Source organism: Colletotrichum higginsianum, chromosome 1 (assembly GCF_001672515.1).
Source record: "Colletotrichum higginsianum IMI 349063 chromosome 1, whole genome shotgun sequence".
Taxonomy (NCBI): domain Eukaryota; kingdom Fungi; phylum Ascomycota; class Sordariomycetes; order Glomerellales; family Glomerellaceae; genus Colletotrichum; species Colletotrichum higginsianum.
This window is the reverse complement of record NC_030954.1, coordinates 5,168,470-5,188,852: the sequence shown is the minus strand read 5'-3', so window position 1 is coordinate 5,188,852 and position 20,383 is coordinate 5,168,470. Positions and strand designations below refer to the sequence as shown.

Here is a 20,383-nt window from a genome sequence, read left to right as displayed (position 1 = left end):
GCTGTGTGGAACCTAGCACATTGTGGGAAGGTCAAGTGTTAATGGCAACACGACCCATTTGGGCATATCACCTTGCGATGTACGTTGTGCCAAGGCTGTAGACACAACAATGTGGTGTTGTCCACGGCAACACTTGTAGTATTTGGTCTACGCGAACGAGCATGTCCGACAGGTTTAAACTAAAGCAGCATGGATCTTGAGGCTTCTAGATATCTGTTCGAATTTGAGGGCGGTGCTGACCTTGCGTACATTGTGTGTGTTCTGTCTGTGCAATCATTGTCGAGTGCGCCCATGTCCATCCATCAACAAGCCGACTGTGCTCCTAGGTCACGCTGCGATCCGGGAGCAGCAAGCGAAGATTGTTCTAGGACCTCAAGGCTCAAGCAACTTCGGAGAGAGGGATGGAGTGTCGGTATGAGGGGAATGCCGCCATCGCCAGCAGCTTTTCAGGAGGCACAATGCTGTAGTTGGAGAAGTGAAGGAAGTAAGTGGGTTGGTGTTTGCAGTCTCAGACGGACGGACATGCAAGTCTTGGTGCCCGACAGCACCACAAGAGAACGGACGGACGGAGAGGCGCACTGGCTCGTACCTTTTCTCTTAGCCAGGGAACACCTTGTTTCTAATCAGTCGTTCGGTCATTCGTCGAGAAGCACGTAAAACCGGGTTAGGTTAGGGCGAGCGGGGGAGGCCAAGGCGGTCTACGGGGTTAACCCACCTCGTTCGGTCTAGGGCCATGATCGACATCCACTCAGTTGACAGGTATGCCGGGCATCGTGGAGTTGTGTCTGATATATAAAGGCTCGATCGACTCTTCTCCGCTGTACACCCAGGTCTGGTCTGTAAACCCCTTCCAGCTACTCACTCACTCACTCACTCGCGAGTCGGACCCGGAAACCCACCCACACACACACACAACCAACCGCCATGGCGCTCCTCTCCTCGACGGCGCTCCTCTACGCCGTCCCGGCCCTGGTGGCCTACTACCTCATCTCATCCTACCTCGACCGTCGCCGCCTCCAGCAGTTCGCCAAGGCCAACGGCGCGACGTTCCCCAGATATGTGCCCACCAAGCTGCCTCTGGGCATCGACTTTGTCTGGCGCGCCATCACCACGACGCGCAAGGGCGGCGACCTCCTCGACGACGTCGTCGGCGCCAACTACGCCGCCAACGGCACCACCTTCTCCATGCCGGGCTTCTTCGGCCCCTCGGAGGTGTACACCATCGACCCGGCCAACATCCAGGCCGTGCTGGCCAACAAGTTCAAGGACTTTGACCTCGGCGAGAGGAGGATCAAGCAGTTCAAGCCGCTGCTGGGCAACAGCATCTTCACCGCCGACGGCGCCTTCTGGGAGCACTCGCGCGCCCTCTTCCGCCCGCAGTTCTCGCGCGACCAGATCAACGACCTCGACAAGACCGAGGCCGCCGTGCAGGCCCTGTTCAGGGCGCTGCCGTCGGTCGGCGTCACGGGCGACGGCGGCGACACCGTGACCGTCGACATCATGCCCATGCTCTTCCGCTTCACGCTCGACACGGCCACGGGCTTCCTCTTTGGCGAGAGCGTCGAGTCGCAGACGGCCGCCGCCACGGGCATCTCGTCGACGACGAGCGCCGCGACCGCCATGGCGGTCGACCAGGGCAGCGGCAACGACATGAGCTTCGCCGACGCCTTCCACGAGGCCCAGGACTGGATCACGATGCGCGTGCGCCTCCAGGGCCTCTACTGGCTCGCGCCGAGCGCCACGGGCAAGAAGGCGGCGGACTACATGAGGCGCTACACCGACCACTACGTCCGCCTCGCCCTCAGCTCGGCCAAGCCGCCGGCGCCCGAGAAGGAGGGCGGCGAGGCCGGGTACAGCCTGCTGGACACGCTGGCGACGCAGACGCGCGACGAGGACGAGCTGAGGGACCAGCTGCTGGGCCTGCTGCTCGCGGGACGGGACACGACGGCGTCGCTGCTGGCGTGGGTGCTGCTGCTCCTGGCGCAGCACCCGGCCGTCTTCGACCGGCTCCGGGCCGAGGTCGTCGAGGCCTTTGGCGAGTACGATGCCGAGAACGGCGGCGACACGTCGCACATCGACTTCGCCTCGCTCAAGGCGTCCAAGTACCTGCAGTTCGTCCTGCGCGAGACGCTGCGCGTGTACAACGTGGTGCCGCTCAACCTGCGCATCGCGGCGCGCGACACGGTGCTCCCGCGCGGCGGCGGCGCCAACGGCCAGCAGCCCATCGTCGTGCGCAAGGGGCAGACGGTCAACTTCTCGCCCTACCTGCTGCACCGCCGCGAGGACGTGTGGGAGGCCGCCATGGAGTTCAAGCCCGAGAGGTGGGAGGGCGTCCGGCTCGACTGGAACTACGTGCCCTTCAGCGGCGGGCCGCGCATCTGTCTCGGACGTGAGTTTTTGTTGCTCTTCTCTTCTCTCCGTCTCAAACTTACATGATTCTTTGCTAACTTGTCACCCCCCCGCAGAGCAATTCGCTTTGACCGAGGCCGCGTATCTGCTCGTCAGGTTGCTGCAGAGGTTCAAGTCCATGGAGTGGCTGGGCCCCCAGGGGAAGCCGAGGAAGGACGTCCACTTCACGATGGCGCCGAGGGACGGCGTCCACGTCAAGCTTCAGTATGCGTAGTCTTTTCTCGTTTCGTCTTCTCATAGGTTATCGAAAAGGATCGAGACGGGGGCGCCTGGTGACCAAAGGACGAGTGGATTGTTCGTTTGCCTGCTCTTGACTGGGGACGGCTTGGTTTGCGCGACCAGCATGTGTGTTATTGGGATGTTCAGGGTCTCCGGGTCGTGTCTGTATTCTCGTGTTTTGTATAAGACGGCTTGCTCTATCGAGATCACAACGACATTCCAAAGAGAATGCCGGAAGATCTTATCACATACTATCAACCAGAATACCTTCGTAGACATCTATCGAATCAACAAGTCGAGACTGTCATTGTAACGTTTCACCCTCCTGGCCGCACTCTCATCATCGCTCTCAAAATCGCTCCAAGAGTCAGTATCCTCGCTTTCACATTTTTCCTCGCATCCGTCCACCCGGAGGTACACACCGAGACTCCTCGCACCCTCGGCATCCCTCTCGGTCAGACTCTGCCGGGTGATATCGCGCAACACGCTGGCCATCTTGTCCTTCCAGTACGTCTGTATGAACTCGGTCAAGGACGACCCTGAGTCGTCGACCGCTTCCTCGAACTCGACAAGCAACGTCTCGAGACGCCGCAGCTCGACGGCGTCTTCCTCGAGAATCTCCTCAACCTCTTCCTCGTCGTGTCTCGCCCGCCCCTCGTTGCAGCAGGTATGCCGCAGGGCGAGCGCGGCAAAGGTGCACCCGCGGAGCCACGTGGACACCAGATCTCGCGGGATAATACCCCGATTACCCCCCTCGAGTGCGGCCAGAGACGCAGTCATGTTGTCGAGGAACTGGTCCAGCGCATTGATTACCGTGCCCATGTCTCCCGACTGGATACTCGCCCGCGTCGACCGTTGCATTCCTTTCAGGAGCATGCTATAGGGATGGCACCCGCGGAGCGAGCACCAGCACCGGCAGGCGTCGAGGTACGGCGCCTCGCCGATAGCTGAAGGTGTCGCGGCCATGATCTGCGAGTGGGCTTCGTGCTGATGCTGCTGGAGGCAATATCCCGCTAAGGAGAGTACTGTGTGCATCGCCGTGTACCCTCCAACGGTTTCCGGGACCAGGGACGTAAGGCTCGCCCCGTGTTGTACTAGCCAGAGGGCGAAGTCGGTGTTCCGAACCCACATGAGGGGGGTGAAGCCTCGGGCGTTGGGCGCGTCGACCTCGTGGAAACCTCTCGAATAGAAGGCGTCCGCCAAGGACACCACAATCGACTTGTCCCGTATGAAGGCGATGCAATGGTATATGGTCGGGCTGTGTCTATGCGTTCTTGTGTTGAGTCCGAAGGGGACGTCGTGCCCGTCGTTCTCGAGGAGGTCCAAGACCTCGTTGGTGTGTCTGTCGAGGACGGAAGGGCCGCTCAGGTTCATGCAGTCGATCTGCTCGGGGCTGAGGCGAGCGAGGGCCGCTTCTTTCAGCCTTTGTCGTCGGAGGACGAGGTCGTCGACAACCAGATGCTTCGCTCTGTCGGACGCCGCAGCGAAAGCCCAGATCCATTCGGGGTCTTGTAAGCTCGTGATGAGGCAGTCTGCGGCGAGAAGCAGCTTGACGACCTCTATGCATGAACATGTCCTGTCATTCAAGCCCTGGTCTCGGATGGGGTGTGTCGCGACACAGACTGGACATCTCCGGTCGAGTGCATACATCAGCGCAGACTCTCCGTCGCGGTCGGGCTGGTGTATGACGGACGTGCCGAGCCGGTCGACCACCGTCCTCAGGCCCTGTGGCCAGCATATGAGATGGTAGAGGACTGGCTGGTTGAGAGCGTCTGTGGCGGCTAGATCCAACGTCGGGGGATCCGCGTCCAGGATCCGAGATAGGGCGGCATGGTTCCGCATGAAGACGGCCTTTGCGGGATGGTCTTCGTACACTGGCTTGATGTTACTACCGTGAATCTCACTCCCTCATTCATACAGGAGTAACCAAGAGGCGAGAAATAATTTCCAGTACGAGGAGGAGAAGAAAGAAGAAGAAGAGGAGGAGGAGGTGGAGGAGGGCCTTACACTCGGGCATCTTTTTCGACTGCGTGACCAGCCACTGGTGGTACTCCATCGTGGAAATATCCCCCTCTCCCTGCAGCAGAACCGGTCCCAACTCGAAAGAATTGAAGTCCATGTTGTCGGGGCACAGGAGGTCAAAGGCGTTTATGAACCCGGAATCGAGTGCAACAGATCTCGGTAAGTCGAGGGAGAGCTCGCGAAGCCAACTGTTGAAGGGGAACAGAATCAACGTTGATCTACTCGTCTCGGGAACGTATTTTCTCTCTTACCTCCTCGCGTCGGCGCTGTCCCGCGGCACTCCCAGAGCAACGAGGAACTCCAGCAGCGCGAGCGTCTCTTTCGCGAACGTATTCATGCCTGGTTGCCAAACCAACAACACGCTCGCGTAGTACAGAAGGTTGTGCCCCGACTCGTCGAGATCGAACGGCGACGCCCTCTTGGTCCGAAAGATGGCCTGCAGCGTCCTGACCGCACGTCTAGCCAGATCACGGTACGCGCCGCGGCTGAGCACGCCGTACGAGGCATGCTGCGAGGCAATCTCCAAGACATATACGACCTCGAAAGCCGGGCTGTTGTCGCGGACCGGGGCATACGTGAAGACAGGGGAGATGCTGAAGCCGCCGGCGCCGCGGGCGGACGAGAGCGTCGTCGCGACGGCGACGGAGACAAGACCGCGTAAGGCTCGGAGGGAGATTCCCGCGGACCAGCTTTTATCCGTGTCGACGAGGTCGGCGAGCGGGCAGCCGCACGCGTGGTTGTTCTCGGCGACGGCTTCGAAGATGAGGAAGAAAGGTCCGGCCTGGCGCTTCCTCCTCGTCCGGACCCTGCGTGGCTTGCACCGGCACTGGAAGTCGAGGTACGTCTTGCCGGATCGGAGTTGGAGTGAAGAATGCTGGTGAGCATCTTCTCTTGGGTCGGGCCCCGGTTCGGCTGCCGCGAGATCGCACATCATCCGCATTGCGTCCGGCTTCGAGCGCATTCGCTGGCAAACCTCACGGACGTCGGGGGACATGATGGCGGCTAGCATCGTCTTGAGCTCGGCGACGTCCTCTCGGAGAGCAGCGCCGGTGTCCCGGCTCGACGAGAGTAGGAGGGAGGTCTCGGCCGCCTGGCTCTGGATGCTGAGCATTATCTCCTCGGAGACCCGGTGGGATGTCTGGAAAGAGTTCTGTATGCCCAGGCCCAGCTCGGCGACATCGTGCGTCAGGGAGCCCAGGGTGGTGTCCAGTCCCTTTAGACCTCGACCGGCTTCGAGAGAAAGCTCGCTTTTGTTTCAAAAGTTAGACTGGAAATCGAAGGGAAATTCTGACAGAAGAGTGAGGGGGGGAACGGGGGAGGGTGGTGGTACATCTGAACGAGGTTGAGGGCCGTCTGGAGGGCCTTGTTGGCGGTCGCGAGGCGCTCCCCGAGACGATTCAAGTGATCTCGACGGAAAGGGTAGAGGAGCTTTCTCTTCTGGCCCTCTATCTTCTGTGCGATGGTCGTCTGGGGCGTCGAGGCTTCGGCGCAGACCTTGTTCAGATAGTCGCGCAGCGAGGACAACTCCGTCTGGGCCCCGGTCAAGACGGGCTGCAGCGACGGGGAGCCGCTGCCGCTGAAGGACGCCGAGTTGTGCTGTTGGGCATCTTCGATCTGCTTCACGAGGGCTTCCATGTAGTTGCAGCGGCGTCTGGTTGACTCCGTCTCTTCCCTGTGGCCCTGGACCCCGTCGAGGTATGTGTTGAGACCGGAGCAGACCTGCAGCCCGAGCGACACCACGCCGACGACGGTCCCCAGAAGCTCCGCCATGATGTCGTAGCGATAAGGCCGTGGGATTATGACCGACCGGAGAGAACTAGGGCTGTTTGGCAATGTCGGGATGCGCCTGGGTCATGTCCCTAGACTGAGAGACAGCCCCTGGGCAGTGGGAAGGTAGCAGTGTGTGATACGGAGGTTAACTGCGTCGTCGGGACGTGAAGAGGCTATGGCATGGACACACCGTTGGGAGCAAGGCCCCCCAAGATAATCATCCTCTCCGCCCCCCGCCCCCTCCTTGGGAAATCAGGCTGACGGATGGGATAATCTGGGCGCAGATTGGTGAACTGACAGCCGCGGCGTAACCATAAGTGGCACAGCCTGCATGCGTGAAAATGCCGCGCTGACTAGGTAATCCTCCTGTTGCCCGAGGAGGCGACAAATCAGCTGCTGCGCAGTTGGTGATCCTTGTCGAAGCCCGTCGTTTGTCGGTATTGGCCCGCGCCTGCATTGTTGATCGAGGGATCGCTCGCTGCCTACACAAAGCAAAATGGGACGGCAAGTCGCCGGGAATCCCACCCAGCAGTCAATGTTCTTACCAGCTCCTACATTGTCTTAGAGGAGACAACGTGATTGAGTCTTCGAGCACGACGTGAACCAACTCACCACGCAACTCGACCGTCTCAAGCACCCAAGAGGCCACCATCCCAATGGTACAAGTATCAAGCGCCTGCATCATTGAAAGAACACAAAAGATATATTGATGGACGGGATTCCCTTGGTGTCTGGCAGGGTGCTCACTATGGTTGACCTATGCACGCAAACGTGGTATAGAAGAGAAGTCTGTATGACACAGTGTCTCAGTGTTGTGCTGCCACCTGATATTTCAACGAGGAACACGTACATGAAAGGGGCAATAACAGACATGGTCCAACATGATAGCGGCTGAATGATACTCTTCACGTCCCACCCATCAAGGTCGGTGGCCCTTGTCGTCGTCGTACCATGGAACTGGGGCCGGTGGTTACCGATCAGTTGGCGCCAGCGCCGAGTTGGCCAAATCATCTTCGAAGACTTCAACTCATTCGGCAACGCAGCTTTCTTTCCATTTCCATATAAATCATCTTGTCTCTCTAAGTGTATAACCCGTGGGTATAACCAGATAATCTTGACGATACACCCCTGCTCATGTCAAATGCAAACGAGGCACAAGGTCTTCAGCAACGTCGAGAAACACATCACCCAGCCCACACGAGGAAATCGCACATGTCAAAAAAAAGTCGTAAAATTGGACCACTATCACATTTATCAAGAATTCGGCTGCATACCTATCAAACCCTCTTCCAATCATGCTCAAAATCGTCATAGGCATTCTGGCCTCGGCTCTCGCCCTTGCCTCATGGCTTTTGGTCGCCGCCGTCGGCTACTACGCCGTGAGCCCAGTGCTACGAGATGTAAGGCTTTGGCTATCAGAGAAAGTAAATTTCTTCATTTCCTAGTCTCCGAATCTTCGAGGACTGCGGTTCTGGAAACAAGACAGCCGGAGTTGAACTCTGAGTGACTCGGACCGCTGTAAGACCTCACTTGGCAAGTCGGCTGGTCGTTGCAACACAGGACTGATTTCCGACAGGTTGAAAGAAGAATCAGAAGTGAATCGCGTTACGTCTGAGTTGTATCCGGAAACGGATGCTTCAACTGGGATGCGTCTGTTCCGATGATACACGGCTTGGGGGTCGGTTTGGGGGGTTGGGAGCGGGGGGTCAGGGCGGGTTGATAGAGGATTTATTCTCACCAGTCATGAACAAATCGTATCATGCACCCACACACATTTATCTTTGAGCTTTTCCCCTGGTTCTGCCTGGTGGGTTTTTTTTTTTACGCCTTTCACATGTGACATTCCCCAGGGACCAAATTGAAACGTAAGCTTATCATTTGCCAATTTTTCCCTTGGGATAGACTTCTGACACGAGCTGGAAGACGTCATCTCCGGTTGGCATCAACGAAGACAGTGATGATTCTCCACTGACCCAGGCAATCAAGATGGAAATGGGACGGCGGTACTGCTTGCCCAGTTGACCAGAACACAACGGGTGTGTCTCCGATACGACTATGAGGAGTATAATTACGACTGGAAAACGCAATATTCTAAACTTGATCGCATATTGGTCACCGCATCCTGACTTCCAATCTTCACAGAGTTGTCCCCACCTCGCGCCAGAATTAATCGTCCCTCTTGCAACACTGTGTCCAATCGAAAGAAGCACCGAATCAACCTACGGGTCGACTGATACATATCTTCCCCTCTTCAGCATGGGTGGCCAAAGTAACACGGGTCTCAATGTCGTCCTTGGCTGCGTGCTTGGCCTAGGCTGTCTCTCTGTGGCGGGCTGCATCATTTGGGGCCTCGCTAGATGCTTCAGGCTTTGCAATGGTACAGTGGCTCAAGACGAGGAGGCCAATCAACCATCCAGAGCCACAGATACACAAGCGGCAGAGTCTTACCGGACCACCAACGATCCTGCCTCCGAGGCAACTCAGCCGGTCAGCCTCCCGATGCAACTGGCCCGTTTTGCCAACGACTTTATCGCATACAATCAACGACAAAATTGATTTCAGGCCCCTTCACAGGGATGGAACCGATTCATGGTGCGACAGATGGACTCGATAGTGGCTAGGTTTGCCAAGCAGCGCTCCAACTCACCATCCAATGCATCTTTATGGTCGAGAGCTTCAAAGAACCATCAGCTATGGATCCATGACAAATATTTCACTCACCTTCATACCCACGTCGGCTGGGTCACCAAGGAAACTTTGGATAGAAACCATGCCGCTGCCTAGACAACAGTGAGTGCCGAGATAACATTCGTTGGGGGCCAACAACTCATGGTGGGCAGAGGTTATTGTTTAGATGGGCCGGATGATGGATTGGAAGGGTATCGGTGCATGGTCACCACTGAGAAGTAGAAATAAGGAGTATCGGCAGATAATCTGACAATGGATTGGTTCACTACTGTTTCCAACCCATGCTCAAACTGTGATATCATCCTGGTCTTTACCATCTTCTTCTCCAGGTAATACTTTTCTTTGGACTTCTCGATGTTCCCATGAAAACGCTTGCTATCGTGAGAAAGATAGTCAATCGTTGTATTTCGAGCATGTGAAGTCGCTAGCTTTGACAAACGGCAGCGTTGGTTGTTCAGATTCGAATCTCATTAATCATATTACTGGACTCTTAGCTACCATCTCTATATAAGACATGCGTAACGTAAACGTTTGAACGCTACAGATGTGAAGATAAAAGCAGTGCACCAAGTTGAAAAGACAGACGTCTAGGTTAAACAATGCTTCATCGCCCCATGATCACGCGCTGCTTGGACCCGCCAGTGACCCTTTCCTGTCCACCGATGCCATTGGTATGCTGTCCTGTCGAGAACGGAGGTGTTCGAACGTTCCCTCCGTAACCGATTCGGCGTTCCCTCTCCGACAGAAACCAATGGCAGGATTTCCGATGACTAGACAGAATACCGCAACAACCATGACCCTGCATTGAATGTTAGTATTGACCCTTGGGACACTACCCAAGCTCACGGGCGGCAACATACGAGGACTCGAGACCGATAAACAGCGGTTCGTTGCGGAACATCTCGCTGAAGTAGCCCTCTTTCAACTCCTCGATGCGGTACGAGCAGCGAACGAGAATCAGGAGCGAGGAGAGGAACAGAAACGCAACGAACGTCTGCATGCGTTTCGTCATCCGCTGCCGGGCTTCGGGTTTCCGCGCGCAAGTGATCAAGTAGTCTGCAAACAGGGCACAGAAGGCCACCAGACACACAACCTGGAAGATGAGACCGGCCAACGAGACGTTGACGCCTTTCTGCACTTGTGCCTTGTTGTTCCCGACGGTAGATAGCGCCCCGCCCGTCGCCTGAAGGACGAGGGAGACGATGTCGCATGGGATGAAGATGTAGTAGAACAGGCTTGGGTGGAACCGGGAGATGGAGCGGTCGACATTGATGATCCTGGTATGCCAGAAGGTTTAGTCCATGAACCCCAAACTTGGACAATGGGAGCGTAACCCAAAATCAGACTTACACCTTGGACAGCGTGACGTAAATAGCCGCGCAGAAGAAGACCGGGGCGACGGCAATGCAGACTGGAAGAGGGGTTAGGCGGAGGGATTCAAGATGTCGAGTCTGAAGACCGGCTTACTGATTTGTAGCAGGAAGCCTCCAAACGAAAACGGGTTGTCGTGCAAGATAAGTCTGCCGACATATCCAATGATTTCCAACAGGCAGCCGCCTATCATGCTGGCCATGAACCCCCAGTTCCTCGACCGCAGCCCCTGAAAGGTGTGGATGATCATGGCCAAAGCGAAGAGGCCGATGAAGGTTCCATTGACCGGGATCGAGGGCTGGTAGCGCAGGAGACTGGCCTCCAGCGGGCACACCTCGAGGGTGCAGTTGGCCTTCGGGCCGAAAGACTTGTACCCGTTCGGCAGCTGGGTTGCAGACATGGCGTATAGAGTGTCCGGGATGTATGGGCTTTTAGCTTTTTGTAGGTGGTTCTTGATGAGACAGGTCAGTGGTGCTGGGCAAAAACGTTGAGTTACGGGGCCCCGTGAAGTCTTTTAATCGTAAAAAGACTCCCGTGAACGGCGAAGTAAGAGGGGGGGGAGGGGGGACGGTCCGCATGCGGCAACCAGCCAGCCAAGCGATCGTCGGCCGTAAACGAAGGAGATAAGCCATGATGCGATCCGTCCAGAATCATTTGTCGAAGAGAAATTGTCTGTTTCGAGACAAAAAGAACATCACTCAATAGTTACAACGTTCCGGGTTGGTCCAAGGCGAGTCTGGATGTAAGTCGTACGCTCCGAATTGCAACATGAAGGACGAAAGGCTCGGCATCTCTCTCGGAAAAAGCACTTGTTTTGATCCAACATATGCGGATCGAGCCATCAGTGATGGGGGTGGCCCTTTCGCGGCCGTAAACCATTCCGCGTTGGGCCGTGGATGGTCTCGTCATCGGACAAGCGCCCGCCACGCCATGTGGTTCTGTTGATGTCGGGCATCTGTGGTTGAACGGCTGGCCCGACCGACAGTCCCGACAGTTCGGGCCCTAGTTTAATCACGTTTGATTGAGATCTAGCTCAGATTCAGAGAAGTGACGAATCCGCTGCTAGGATTCGACCATGTTGTTTTTGGCTGGAACTACGAAGCGACGCAGGTGGTTCCATCATGTGAAAGCACCGTAACAGCCCCCCAACACAAAGAGACGCTTCCCGCCATCTCAAGCTACTTCCGTCTATACCAAGAGTTTCTGGAACGTCGGAGCTTTTGTTGTCGGGGCCACGTCACATTCGAAGCCATGCCTCGTGGGATTCCGTCCTTGGAAGAGAGCAGGGCGTTTCTGGCGCCGCCCGTCGGGAACGAATATCGATCGCTCGGCCAATAATCTTCAGCAGAAGCCTCGGGGTCGATGCCGAGAGCACCTCAGCGAATGAGAGTAGTATGCAGAATCTTGGTGGTAGAGACATGTCTCTCGTTTTACGCCGTCGAGAAACCTGGCATCTTGGCGGCCAAGATACTTGTGTTCACTGCCCCAAGAAGGCTTGGCTTAGCTTGGCCTGATCAACATACAAAGCTTGACTACTTTGCGCAAATCTCACAAGTTAGTTGTGCAGTCTTGCCGAAACTAGATTACGGCACTTCATATGGCTGTGACTACAATTGTGCTTTTCAGTCTGGATACATCTGTGTGGTCCACCGATTGACGAGCCACATCCCATTCCAGAACCAACAGTCCTTAGAGTTAACAAAGGTGGCTCACGAACACGGCGAAGATATCAAGCCATGCGAGGAACGAGCACTATGAAAGATTACTGAGCAAGTTTTGCGTTGTTCTGAATCCTGGTACTGACCCAAGTTCAAAGAGGCACCAGGAACTGACAGCTGATCGTCATGTGTGATTGGAAAGTGGTTACTTCTGTTTGTTGTGTTGAAGGCGGGTTTTATTTTATTTCCAAGAAACATTCAACGCAGAGATAAAACTTGTAAAAAACACAGGAAATAGGCAACACTCCCTGGAGTTTTGTCGATTTCTGCCCATCAACCAGCGTACAATATTCCAATCAGTGCATTTCTGTAGAAGCCTTCAACTGAGTATATCTGCACGTGACCCGCCACGTGATTTGAAAAGCGTGAAAGGGCCTCTTTTCGTCGCGACAGTCGACCGCGTTGACTTCGCGGTCGTTTCCACCACTCACCCCTGCTGCTGGCTTCCCGCTCACCATCAACCCCTCACGCTCTCTGGCGATGAGCTCACTCAGGGCCCGATCTCGGTCAGAAGCAGGATGGTTTCTCGCCGGCCTCAGCTCCTCGTTCCCCGACCTCGGGGCTGACGAGGGCAACCTCTCGGAGCTCCGGTTCTGCGATGCGGACCTGAAGCCGGGGTGCAAGGTCTTCCACGTGCCCAAGTCGGACAGCACGCAGAGCACCGAGATGCTCATGGCCCCCGACGTCCTGAACTACGCCGAGCTAGAGGGGGATCTGAAGGAGCAGGTCCTTGTCTTTAGATACAAGGGCAAGTTTCACGCCGTCGATCATGTAAGTCTTATCGGTTGATGCTGAAAGCTTGACCGCCACTCTCGGAACATGCAGATGTTGACCCGACCCTCGCCAGAAATGCCCACACTCCTCATATCCTTTATCGCATGGCACCCCGTTCGACATTGAGGATTTCGGCATGGTCTTGAGTGCGGGCCTGACCTGCCCGAAGCATGGGTGGTCGTTTGACCTCTTCTCTGGGATGGCAGACCGCGCGAGGTACAAGCTGGGTGTTTGGGAGGTGCAGTTGCGGGAGATCGCAGAGACGGGGCCGGACACCTCGACGGGGGAATCCAAAGCTGCGACGCCAAACGCGGACCAGGAGGTGTGGGTGAGAAGAAAGCAGAGGATAGGTTAGAATCGATGGGAAACGGATAGAAAGCTCTGAATCACTTCCATAGAAAGTCAGTATAGACACCAATGTTTGACCCGCTGGTAGCCAACAGTTTCCCATCCTTCTGTAATCATCATGGTGAAATAGTTCGACAAGAATCTTGAAGTCGACTTCTCACGAAGGTCAGATCACTTGCTTCCGAAAATCCCAGGTTCTAGGAGGGTTAGAGAAGTCACCAAACTGAGGGAAATGAGCTTAACGGGGTGAACCGGGGTGGGATGGGCTTGGAAGGCCAGCTTTCGGGATGGTGTCTGCATCTGTTCGGACTTTCAGTCATCTAAGCCACCGAGTAGTTATCTTGCTACCAGATGTTGGCGAATGAGAAAACTACTGCTATAGAGTATGGGTCCTACTTCATTAAATGCAGGGTGGACAGAGTAATAAAGCTTGACGGCGGCTGCTTGAGAGACGCCTACAGCGGTGAAGTTTTGGAGTCGGATGGCCTGGTCACGTCGCGCCGCAATGCTCTCGGCAATCATGTCCTCCGGTGCCGTAATTTCAACGTCTTGGTCGGGGGTGAGATTGGCACCGACGCGGAGGAGGCGATGCTATCAGTGGCCGCAAGTGCCAGGTGCGCTTCGTCGACCACAACCAAGTCGAGCTTGAAGTTGCTGGCAAGCTTTCCCACGAGGGACTTCCACTGGAAGTGGCCGAGGCGCTCGGGGCTGACGATGATGACCGACGTCGTGTTCTGCACAGAATCCTCTCGGCCGGATTCCTAGATCCTAGCCGTGACTTGGCTTCGGCGGAACCTCTCCGTTATTTCGGCCTAGAGGGCTTTCAAGGGGATGACGAGGATCGTCGTTCCGGTAAGGGCTATCTTAGGGGGCAGAAGAAAAGCGACGCTCTTTCCGGTGCCAGTACCAGCGACGTAGACGGTGTCACCGTTGCCAGACGCAACAGACTAGATGGCTTGCTCTTAGTGTGGGCGCAACTTGGGCTTGGCCGTCTGTATGATAGCCTGGAGAGGCTCTGCAGTCGGAGGGCCTGGTCGCGTCGCGCCGCAATGCTCTCCGCGATCATGTCATTAGGGGCAGTCATCTTAATGTCTTAATTAGGTGTAAGATTAGCACTAACGCAGAGCAGGCAATGCCACTGCGCGCTGGTATGCGCAAATGCGTAGTATATGTGAACCTTGCCTGCGCCCGTCACGAACTCGCGCGCGTAGCAGTTCAGGGCCACTGCTGTTGTGTATCCGGCCTGTCGATCAAGGGAGTCGTCTTTCAAGGAACTTCCTCATAAATCCGATAGCGACGTGGCGGTAATTGGTGATGTTGACCTCTTGGCTGAGGGCTTTGAAGGAGGATAGCTTGAGCGCAGACCGCAGCTTCTCCGATGCCCAGTGAAGTGGCGCAGGCGTCTTAGGGTTCGAGGGCAGGACCCAGTAGTGCTGATCTTCGTCGTCTTTGTCAAGGTTCTTGCGGTTTTCGGCATTGGATACTAGTGGGTGAGCAAAAGATGGGGGAAGCGCATGGTAATACTTGATGTCGTATTCCTAAGTGGTAAATTGGAATGGTCAGAAGCGGCAAAGACACAGTTATACGTCAAGATATTAGCAGCTTGAACAGCTTCACTGTGCGGCTGCATTAGATGAACAAGAATCTGACTCTGACAGCCTAATAGTTGATTCTGAACTATAGCCTGTGGCTGGAACTACCAAGGGAACCAGTGATGGGCTGCTCTTGGAAATCCTAGCTTCTTGAAGAGAAAAAGTGTCAGAAGCCAAGGGTGGGCGAGATGCTACTCATCCTATACTAGAAAACGATGCCGTCACATATCAACAGGAAGGCATCCATTCTTCATTCTCCACCAAGACAACGCTCGATATCGGTGGGATATGATACAACATGGCCACTGCCATCCATCACAGGGTAGCGACCCGGCAATAGTGAAATCTCGTCCCCAGCGGCCGGAGGCCCGCGTCAACCTTCCACAAGCTGTCGAGAGGCTCACCAAGCCCTCGGTTATTTACATCTCAAAGCCCCGAACGGGATCTTTTGGCGAACCTATTTTTGGGGTCGTGCCAGGGGTTCGACACGATGATCGTTTCACGCCATCCGCGCGCCTGCAACCACCCAGGGGGCCGAGAAGGCCCACGGCAATCGAGGCAGCTGAGGTGGTGGCAAGATGTGTGGATTTGGAAGATCCGAAGGCTGCTGGTTTGCTTTCTGGTTTCGAAAATGAACATTCAGACCAATGGCTTGACAATGAGGCATCAGGCTGGGTTGATCATTATTGTTTGTTATTATCTGAACAGCGTTGTACACGATTCCTCCGTGAGTAATCTGCTCGCTTGGTATTCACATAGAAAAAGAAAAGTCTCTGGTATCAAATGAGTGCTAGGCGTCATCTCTTGTTCGCTCTGGTGGGTTGAAGAGAAAAGGAAAATCGGACGGCCCATTATCCCATCCTCCACGTTGTGCGGCGAGGGTTGATCCCAGCTCGGGCAAGTGTCGTCCGAGTTTCGGCACGGCAACGAGCGTCAGCATTGATTGTTTGCAGGCTTTTCGTGAACCGAACAGCGAAGCCGATCACCTCGCCCCGAACCCTTCCCTCTTGGTGGGCTAAGACTCCGCTCTCACCCCGGATACCTCGTCTCGGGGACGAAGCGCCCGTCTGCGCCTCTCTCCGCCCTCGGCAGTCCGCCAGGCTGCGGTGGGAAGTAGTAGCTGTCCGGATTATACGGCTGGAACCCGATGTTGATAGACTCCCGATACGGGCCCTGTCCGACTTCCTGGTACATGTCGTATGTCGAGACCGGGTAGGGCGCCCTAGTAGATTGCGTCGCCGGCCGGCGTTGCGACGTGCTGATCCGCAGCGGCGCAGGCATGACGGGTTCGTTGATGGACCTCTCATAATAAAAGCTCTCGGCCTGCATGTTCCGCGCGTTGAAGTTCCCAGCGGCGGCGGCGGCATCGGGAACGGGCGGTGGTGTCGCAGCCGCAGCCACGGCCACGGCAGCGGGCGCGTTGGGTTGTGAGGTCATGGTGTTCCTCTCCGTCCTGAACTGGGCCACCATCTGCTCCTCCATCTCCCTTGTCGTGCGGTTCGCGATCTTGGTCTGTCTGAAGGTGGCGACGATGGCCTGCTCCACCTCGCGCGTGTTGCGCTTGGGTTGTCGAAGTATGGCGGACTCTCGCGGGAAGAAGGCGTTGCCGCCGCCGCCGCCGCCGCCTGGGTTCTGGCCCATGTTCGTGGCCACGGCGGCAACCTTCTTCTTTCTCTTGTAGCGCTTGACGCCAAAGATGGTAGCGCCGATGAGGAGCGCGACAATAGCTGCGCCCTTTTGGTTAGATTGATGTGGGCGTTTTGACCTTGGCAGGATGCAGCGACTTACCGACGACGGCGAATGCTATTCCGATGGCGAAACCGCGGTCTGTTCCCTCCGCTGGAGCGGGCGTTGCGGAGATTGGGCCGTTGGTCGCCTCGGCTTGTGAGTTGGGTGGGAGAAGTCCCGGCCGAGGGGTCCCAGAGGCCGCATTCTCCACGGCCGGGGGCGGTAGGTTCGTTGAAGGGGTTTCGGCGGCCGGCGGTGTCGGTGGTTGCTCGGCAGGAGGAGAAGGCGGAGTCGGCGGCGACGGAGGGGTCGAAGGCTGGCTGGCGGGTGGAGGGTTCTGGGGTTCGGCGACGGGAGGATTCGATGGCGTTGCAGCAGGTGGTGGCTGAGGCTGTCTCGCAGGTGATTCTTGAGGGGGAGGAGGCGGAGGAGCAGGCGGCTGCGGTGGGTTCAGGGGAGCCGGGGCGCCCGGCACGAGAGTGATGAACCCTCTTGCCGGAGGGATGCTCGCGGGTAAGTCTGACGGGCGGGAGGGATTCAAGACGGCGACCGGCCGCTCTGCTGGCGATTGTGGTTCCGGAGATCCTTGAGCTGCGGGCGGGGGAAGTGAAGAGGCGGCCGGCGGTGGTTGCACGCCCGGAGGAGGTGCCGGCGTTGCGGCCGGAGGTGGCGGGGAAACGGCCGGGGGCGGCTGCTCTTGTTCGGAGTCGCTCGAGTCTGCTTGTTGTCCGGGCGGCGCGGCGTCGGACTCGCTTTCGGAGGATGCGCCGGCTGGGCCCTCGGCGTCCGATTCGCTTTCGGCTTCTTGGCCGTTGGCACCTTCAGCCTCGTCCTCTTTCTCCCCTTCCTCTTCTTCTTCTTGACCAACGGGTTCTGCTTCTTCTCCTTCTTCTTCCTCCTCCTCCTCTTCTTCCTCTTGATCACCGCCGCCCTCCTCCTGTTCCCCGTCTGCCTCTCCGCCTTCCTCTTCTTCTGCGGGCGGAGCTGCTGGCGGTGCCGGTTCTTGTCTGCGGACCAGGTTGTGACGAGGCCTGCCAGGAAACTTGGGCCCTGGTCTTCTTCGACGTTGCCTACCAAAAATGTTACCACGGTTTAATCGCTTTTGACAGTCACTAGAAGCAGCAAATACCTTAGATTTGACCAAATGGCGGCGGTGCCCTCCATGGTGGCTTTGACCAACGCCTCCACCGATGAGTCTGCAAGAAAGGACGAATCAAGATGCCGGATGTGTCTTAAAAGCAAAAACAAACAGCACAGCTACCTGTCTAGAAGCAAGCAACAGAAACGAAAACAGGTCGCCAGCGCCTTATGGGAGAGAAGGGAAACAAGAGCCCGCTCGATGCTCGACTGAAAGCGGATCAGGAATAGAGAGGGAAATAAACGTCCGTCGGTGGAAAACGCTCTCAGTTATCAATCTCATCGCGTCGATCATCAAGCCCAGCACATGGACAGATTCGGAATCAAACCCATGTTCAATGTGCGTCTCCCACATCAAACGCGTCCCAGGATTCACACCAGCAAGGGGTTTTTGAGCGTGTCTCTGCAGTATAAGCTTGCGGACGGCTCACAAAACCAGCAAAATGGATGCGGGGATCACTCCGGGGGCATGTCAGAGCCGACTACCAGGCGCCGGAGACGCACCGGCGTTCCCTTCCAGCAGCCGTAAATCATCCCCAGGGCACCACCGGAGGCACTCTCAGCTGCAGTCTATAGGGGGGGGGGATGATGAAGCCCCCCAAGTCGGAGGGTTTCAAAACGGACCCCGGCCCGCTGTCACTCTGGTCAACCCGCATTGCCGCACCAAAGCCCTCGCCCGTGTTTGACGCGCTTCTTGGCGGCTTGGCCCGGAGGCGCTTCTTCGACACCCTGAAACCTGCAAAAATGCGACCTGGCTCTGGTTGTTGGCAGCGAGTGGCCACGAATAGATACAAGAGGGTGTTAGTTTCTGACATTTGGGCTCTTTTCTGTCGCAGCGAAACTCGCGACCCCCACTTGGGCGCTTCCAAGGCGGAAGAGACGTTTGGAAACAAAGACCTTGTTCGAGTCTACAATTGTTTTTAGATTTTTTTGGTAGGTATTTTCCTGTTCCCAGCGCTGGCCGGTGTTCTTGTGCCGTTCTCTTGCCGTTCTCTCATCATTGTGATGTTCTCCGAGTTGTTCAGCACCACATTCAACCCCGTATCAGACCACCTGAATACGCATAAAGAAAGCCGAGAGCATGAATGCCGCGAGCTGGGGCCATCCACTTCATCGCTCAACCTGCTCGGCCATGGTCAAGTCGTGATCGCCGCAAGGAAACCACTGGTTCCAACTGCCGTGATCAATAACGTCAACTCTTACCGACGCGGAGCAAAAAAAGGAATAGCCGCCTCTCGACTCGGGGATTTCGGCCTCTAGCCCATCGTAAGCCATTCGCCTGCCTCGTGGTGATGCGTGGTCGTATCCGGGGTAGTGTTGGTTCATCCGCGTTCCACCACGGGGTTGGCGATGAAACTGAAAGTGCATGGGCACCTTGCACACATCTTTTCTCGCAGCTCCTCACCTGATAATGACGTTAAGGTCTCTTCTCACACGCGGCCATTCTGCGAGACATGGACCATTAATAACGTCTATTAATACGGCACGGCTGTCTTTGCCTGCCATGCCCTCCGCCTAAACGTGGCGTGCCTGATGCGCGGTGCGTCCAGCACCGGCTCGACTAACCTCTCGGCTGCAGTGCCCTCCGGACTATTTGTGTTCATGCCGCTCTGGGCATCTTTCATGTCTCTAAATGGAGATCATGACCGCCGATTCCCATTCACGGCCTCTAAACTCGGGGGTCCATCAAAATGGACGGACTGACCCTCGGGATCCCTGCGTGACACTCCCTCCAGTGATGGCTTGCCGGGTACATGGAGCGCCATCATGACGTGGCCGTATTTTCGGCTTCCCTGCGTGCACTTTTCCCCATATCAAAGCGCTCTGCTAAGCCATCATGCAAATGGTTGTCTATTTCAGCTTGGAGCCAAGCTCATCAGCATGTCTCGTTTCCGTCTCAAAGGGTCCCAAACTCGGCGAGCCAGTCGCGATCCCCATTTTCCTGTCGGGCTCAATGAAGCCTCACTCTCTTAGTGTGTTGTTGCTGAGAGATGCATGGCGACGATTCTTTGCACTCAGGATTATCGCAGCAATCATTAACCACATATTGAACTATGGAACTGGGCAGTGTAGGTTTTGTTTTTGAGGAATAGGAAGCAGACCTGTTGAAAACCTTGGTCACTCTTCCTGACTTGAGATGCAGACGTAACTTCTGGCCACTAAATGCAGAGACTTGAAGCTGACTATGAAGCTATCGTATGAAGAGATTTGATCAAGGAAATGGGGGACGGGGGGGCGGTCCATCACCACGAACTGTTTTGCAATTATCAGTAAAACGATAGGGACTCGAGGGTCTTAGGGGTTGTCTTGAGCAACAGTTCCCCAGTCATGTTCTCTGATGAATGAGTGAATAAATCAGGAGAATTCGAAAGACGGAGACTTCAGCTTCTGATGATCCAAAAGCAATTGAAGCTTTCGCAGCCACGCACGGCAGATGCGTCTCAAGGGAGGGTACGAACGTAGGAAACGCCCAGCACGCTCGAGTCAACACGCCAGGACAACCGAGTAAAGAGCGGCTACCCTCATTCTGACAGGGGACGCCCAGTCACAACCAGACCAGATCAGCACTGCTGATCCAAGTGTCCTTGGACCGGGACGCAACTACAG

General features: G+C 56.1%; 5 protein-coding genes across 5 annotated transcripts; 2 read left to right on the top strand and 3 right to left on the bottom strand.

Moving 5' to 3' along the window:
* Positions 1-924: 924 nt before the first annotated feature.
* On the top strand, positions 925-2,623 carry CH63R_01526 (Cytochrome P450; the record flags this gene model as incomplete). Its single annotated transcript, XM_018296501.1, has 2 exons — positions 925-2,389; positions 2,466-2,623. The coding sequence occupies 2 exons, from the start codon at positions 925-927 to the stop codon at positions 2,621-2,623; spliced, it is 1,623 nt and encodes a 540-aa protein (XP_018164863.1).
* Positions 2,624-2,907: 284 nt separating this feature from the next.
* CH63R_01525 (Ankyrin repeat-containing protein) lies at positions 2,908-6,420 on the bottom strand (the record flags this gene model as incomplete). The annotated part of the gene is made up of 4 exons (XM_018296500.1): positions 2,908-4,502; positions 4,636-4,838; positions 4,902-5,897; positions 5,981-6,420. The coding sequence occupies 4 exons, from the start codon at positions 6,418-6,420 to the stop codon at positions 2,908-2,910; spliced, it is 3,234 nt and encodes a 1,077-aa protein (XP_018164862.1).
* A 3,520-nt stretch (positions 6,421-9,940) lies between these two features.
* CH63R_01524 (Parasitic phase-specific protein PSP-1) lies at positions 9,941-10,879 on the bottom strand (the record flags this gene model as incomplete). Its single annotated transcript, XM_018296499.1, has 3 exons — positions 9,941-10,385; positions 10,459-10,519; positions 10,576-10,879. The coding sequence occupies 3 exons, from the start codon at positions 10,877-10,879 to the stop codon at positions 9,941-9,943; spliced, it is 810 nt and encodes a 269-aa protein (XP_018164861.1).
* Positions 10,880-12,677: 1,798 nt separating this feature from the next.
* Positions 12,678-13,326, top strand: CH63R_01523 (Rieske domain-containing protein; the record flags this gene model as incomplete). Its single annotated transcript, XM_018296498.1, has 2 exons — positions 12,678-12,968; positions 13,045-13,326. 2 exons carry the CDS (start codon positions 12,678-12,680, stop codon positions 13,324-13,326), a joined length of 573 nt encoding a protein of 190 aa, XP_018164860.1.
* Positions 13,327-15,940: 2,614 nt separating this feature from the next.
* Positions 15,941-17,803, bottom strand: CH63R_01522 (uncharacterized protein; the record flags this gene model as incomplete). Its single annotated transcript, XM_018296497.1, has 3 exons — positions 15,941-16,638; positions 16,700-17,709; positions 17,769-17,803. The coding sequence occupies 3 exons, from the start codon at positions 17,801-17,803 to the stop codon at positions 15,941-15,943; spliced, it is 1,743 nt and encodes a 580-aa protein (XP_018164859.1).
* Positions 17,804-20,383: the final 2,580 nt, after the last annotated feature.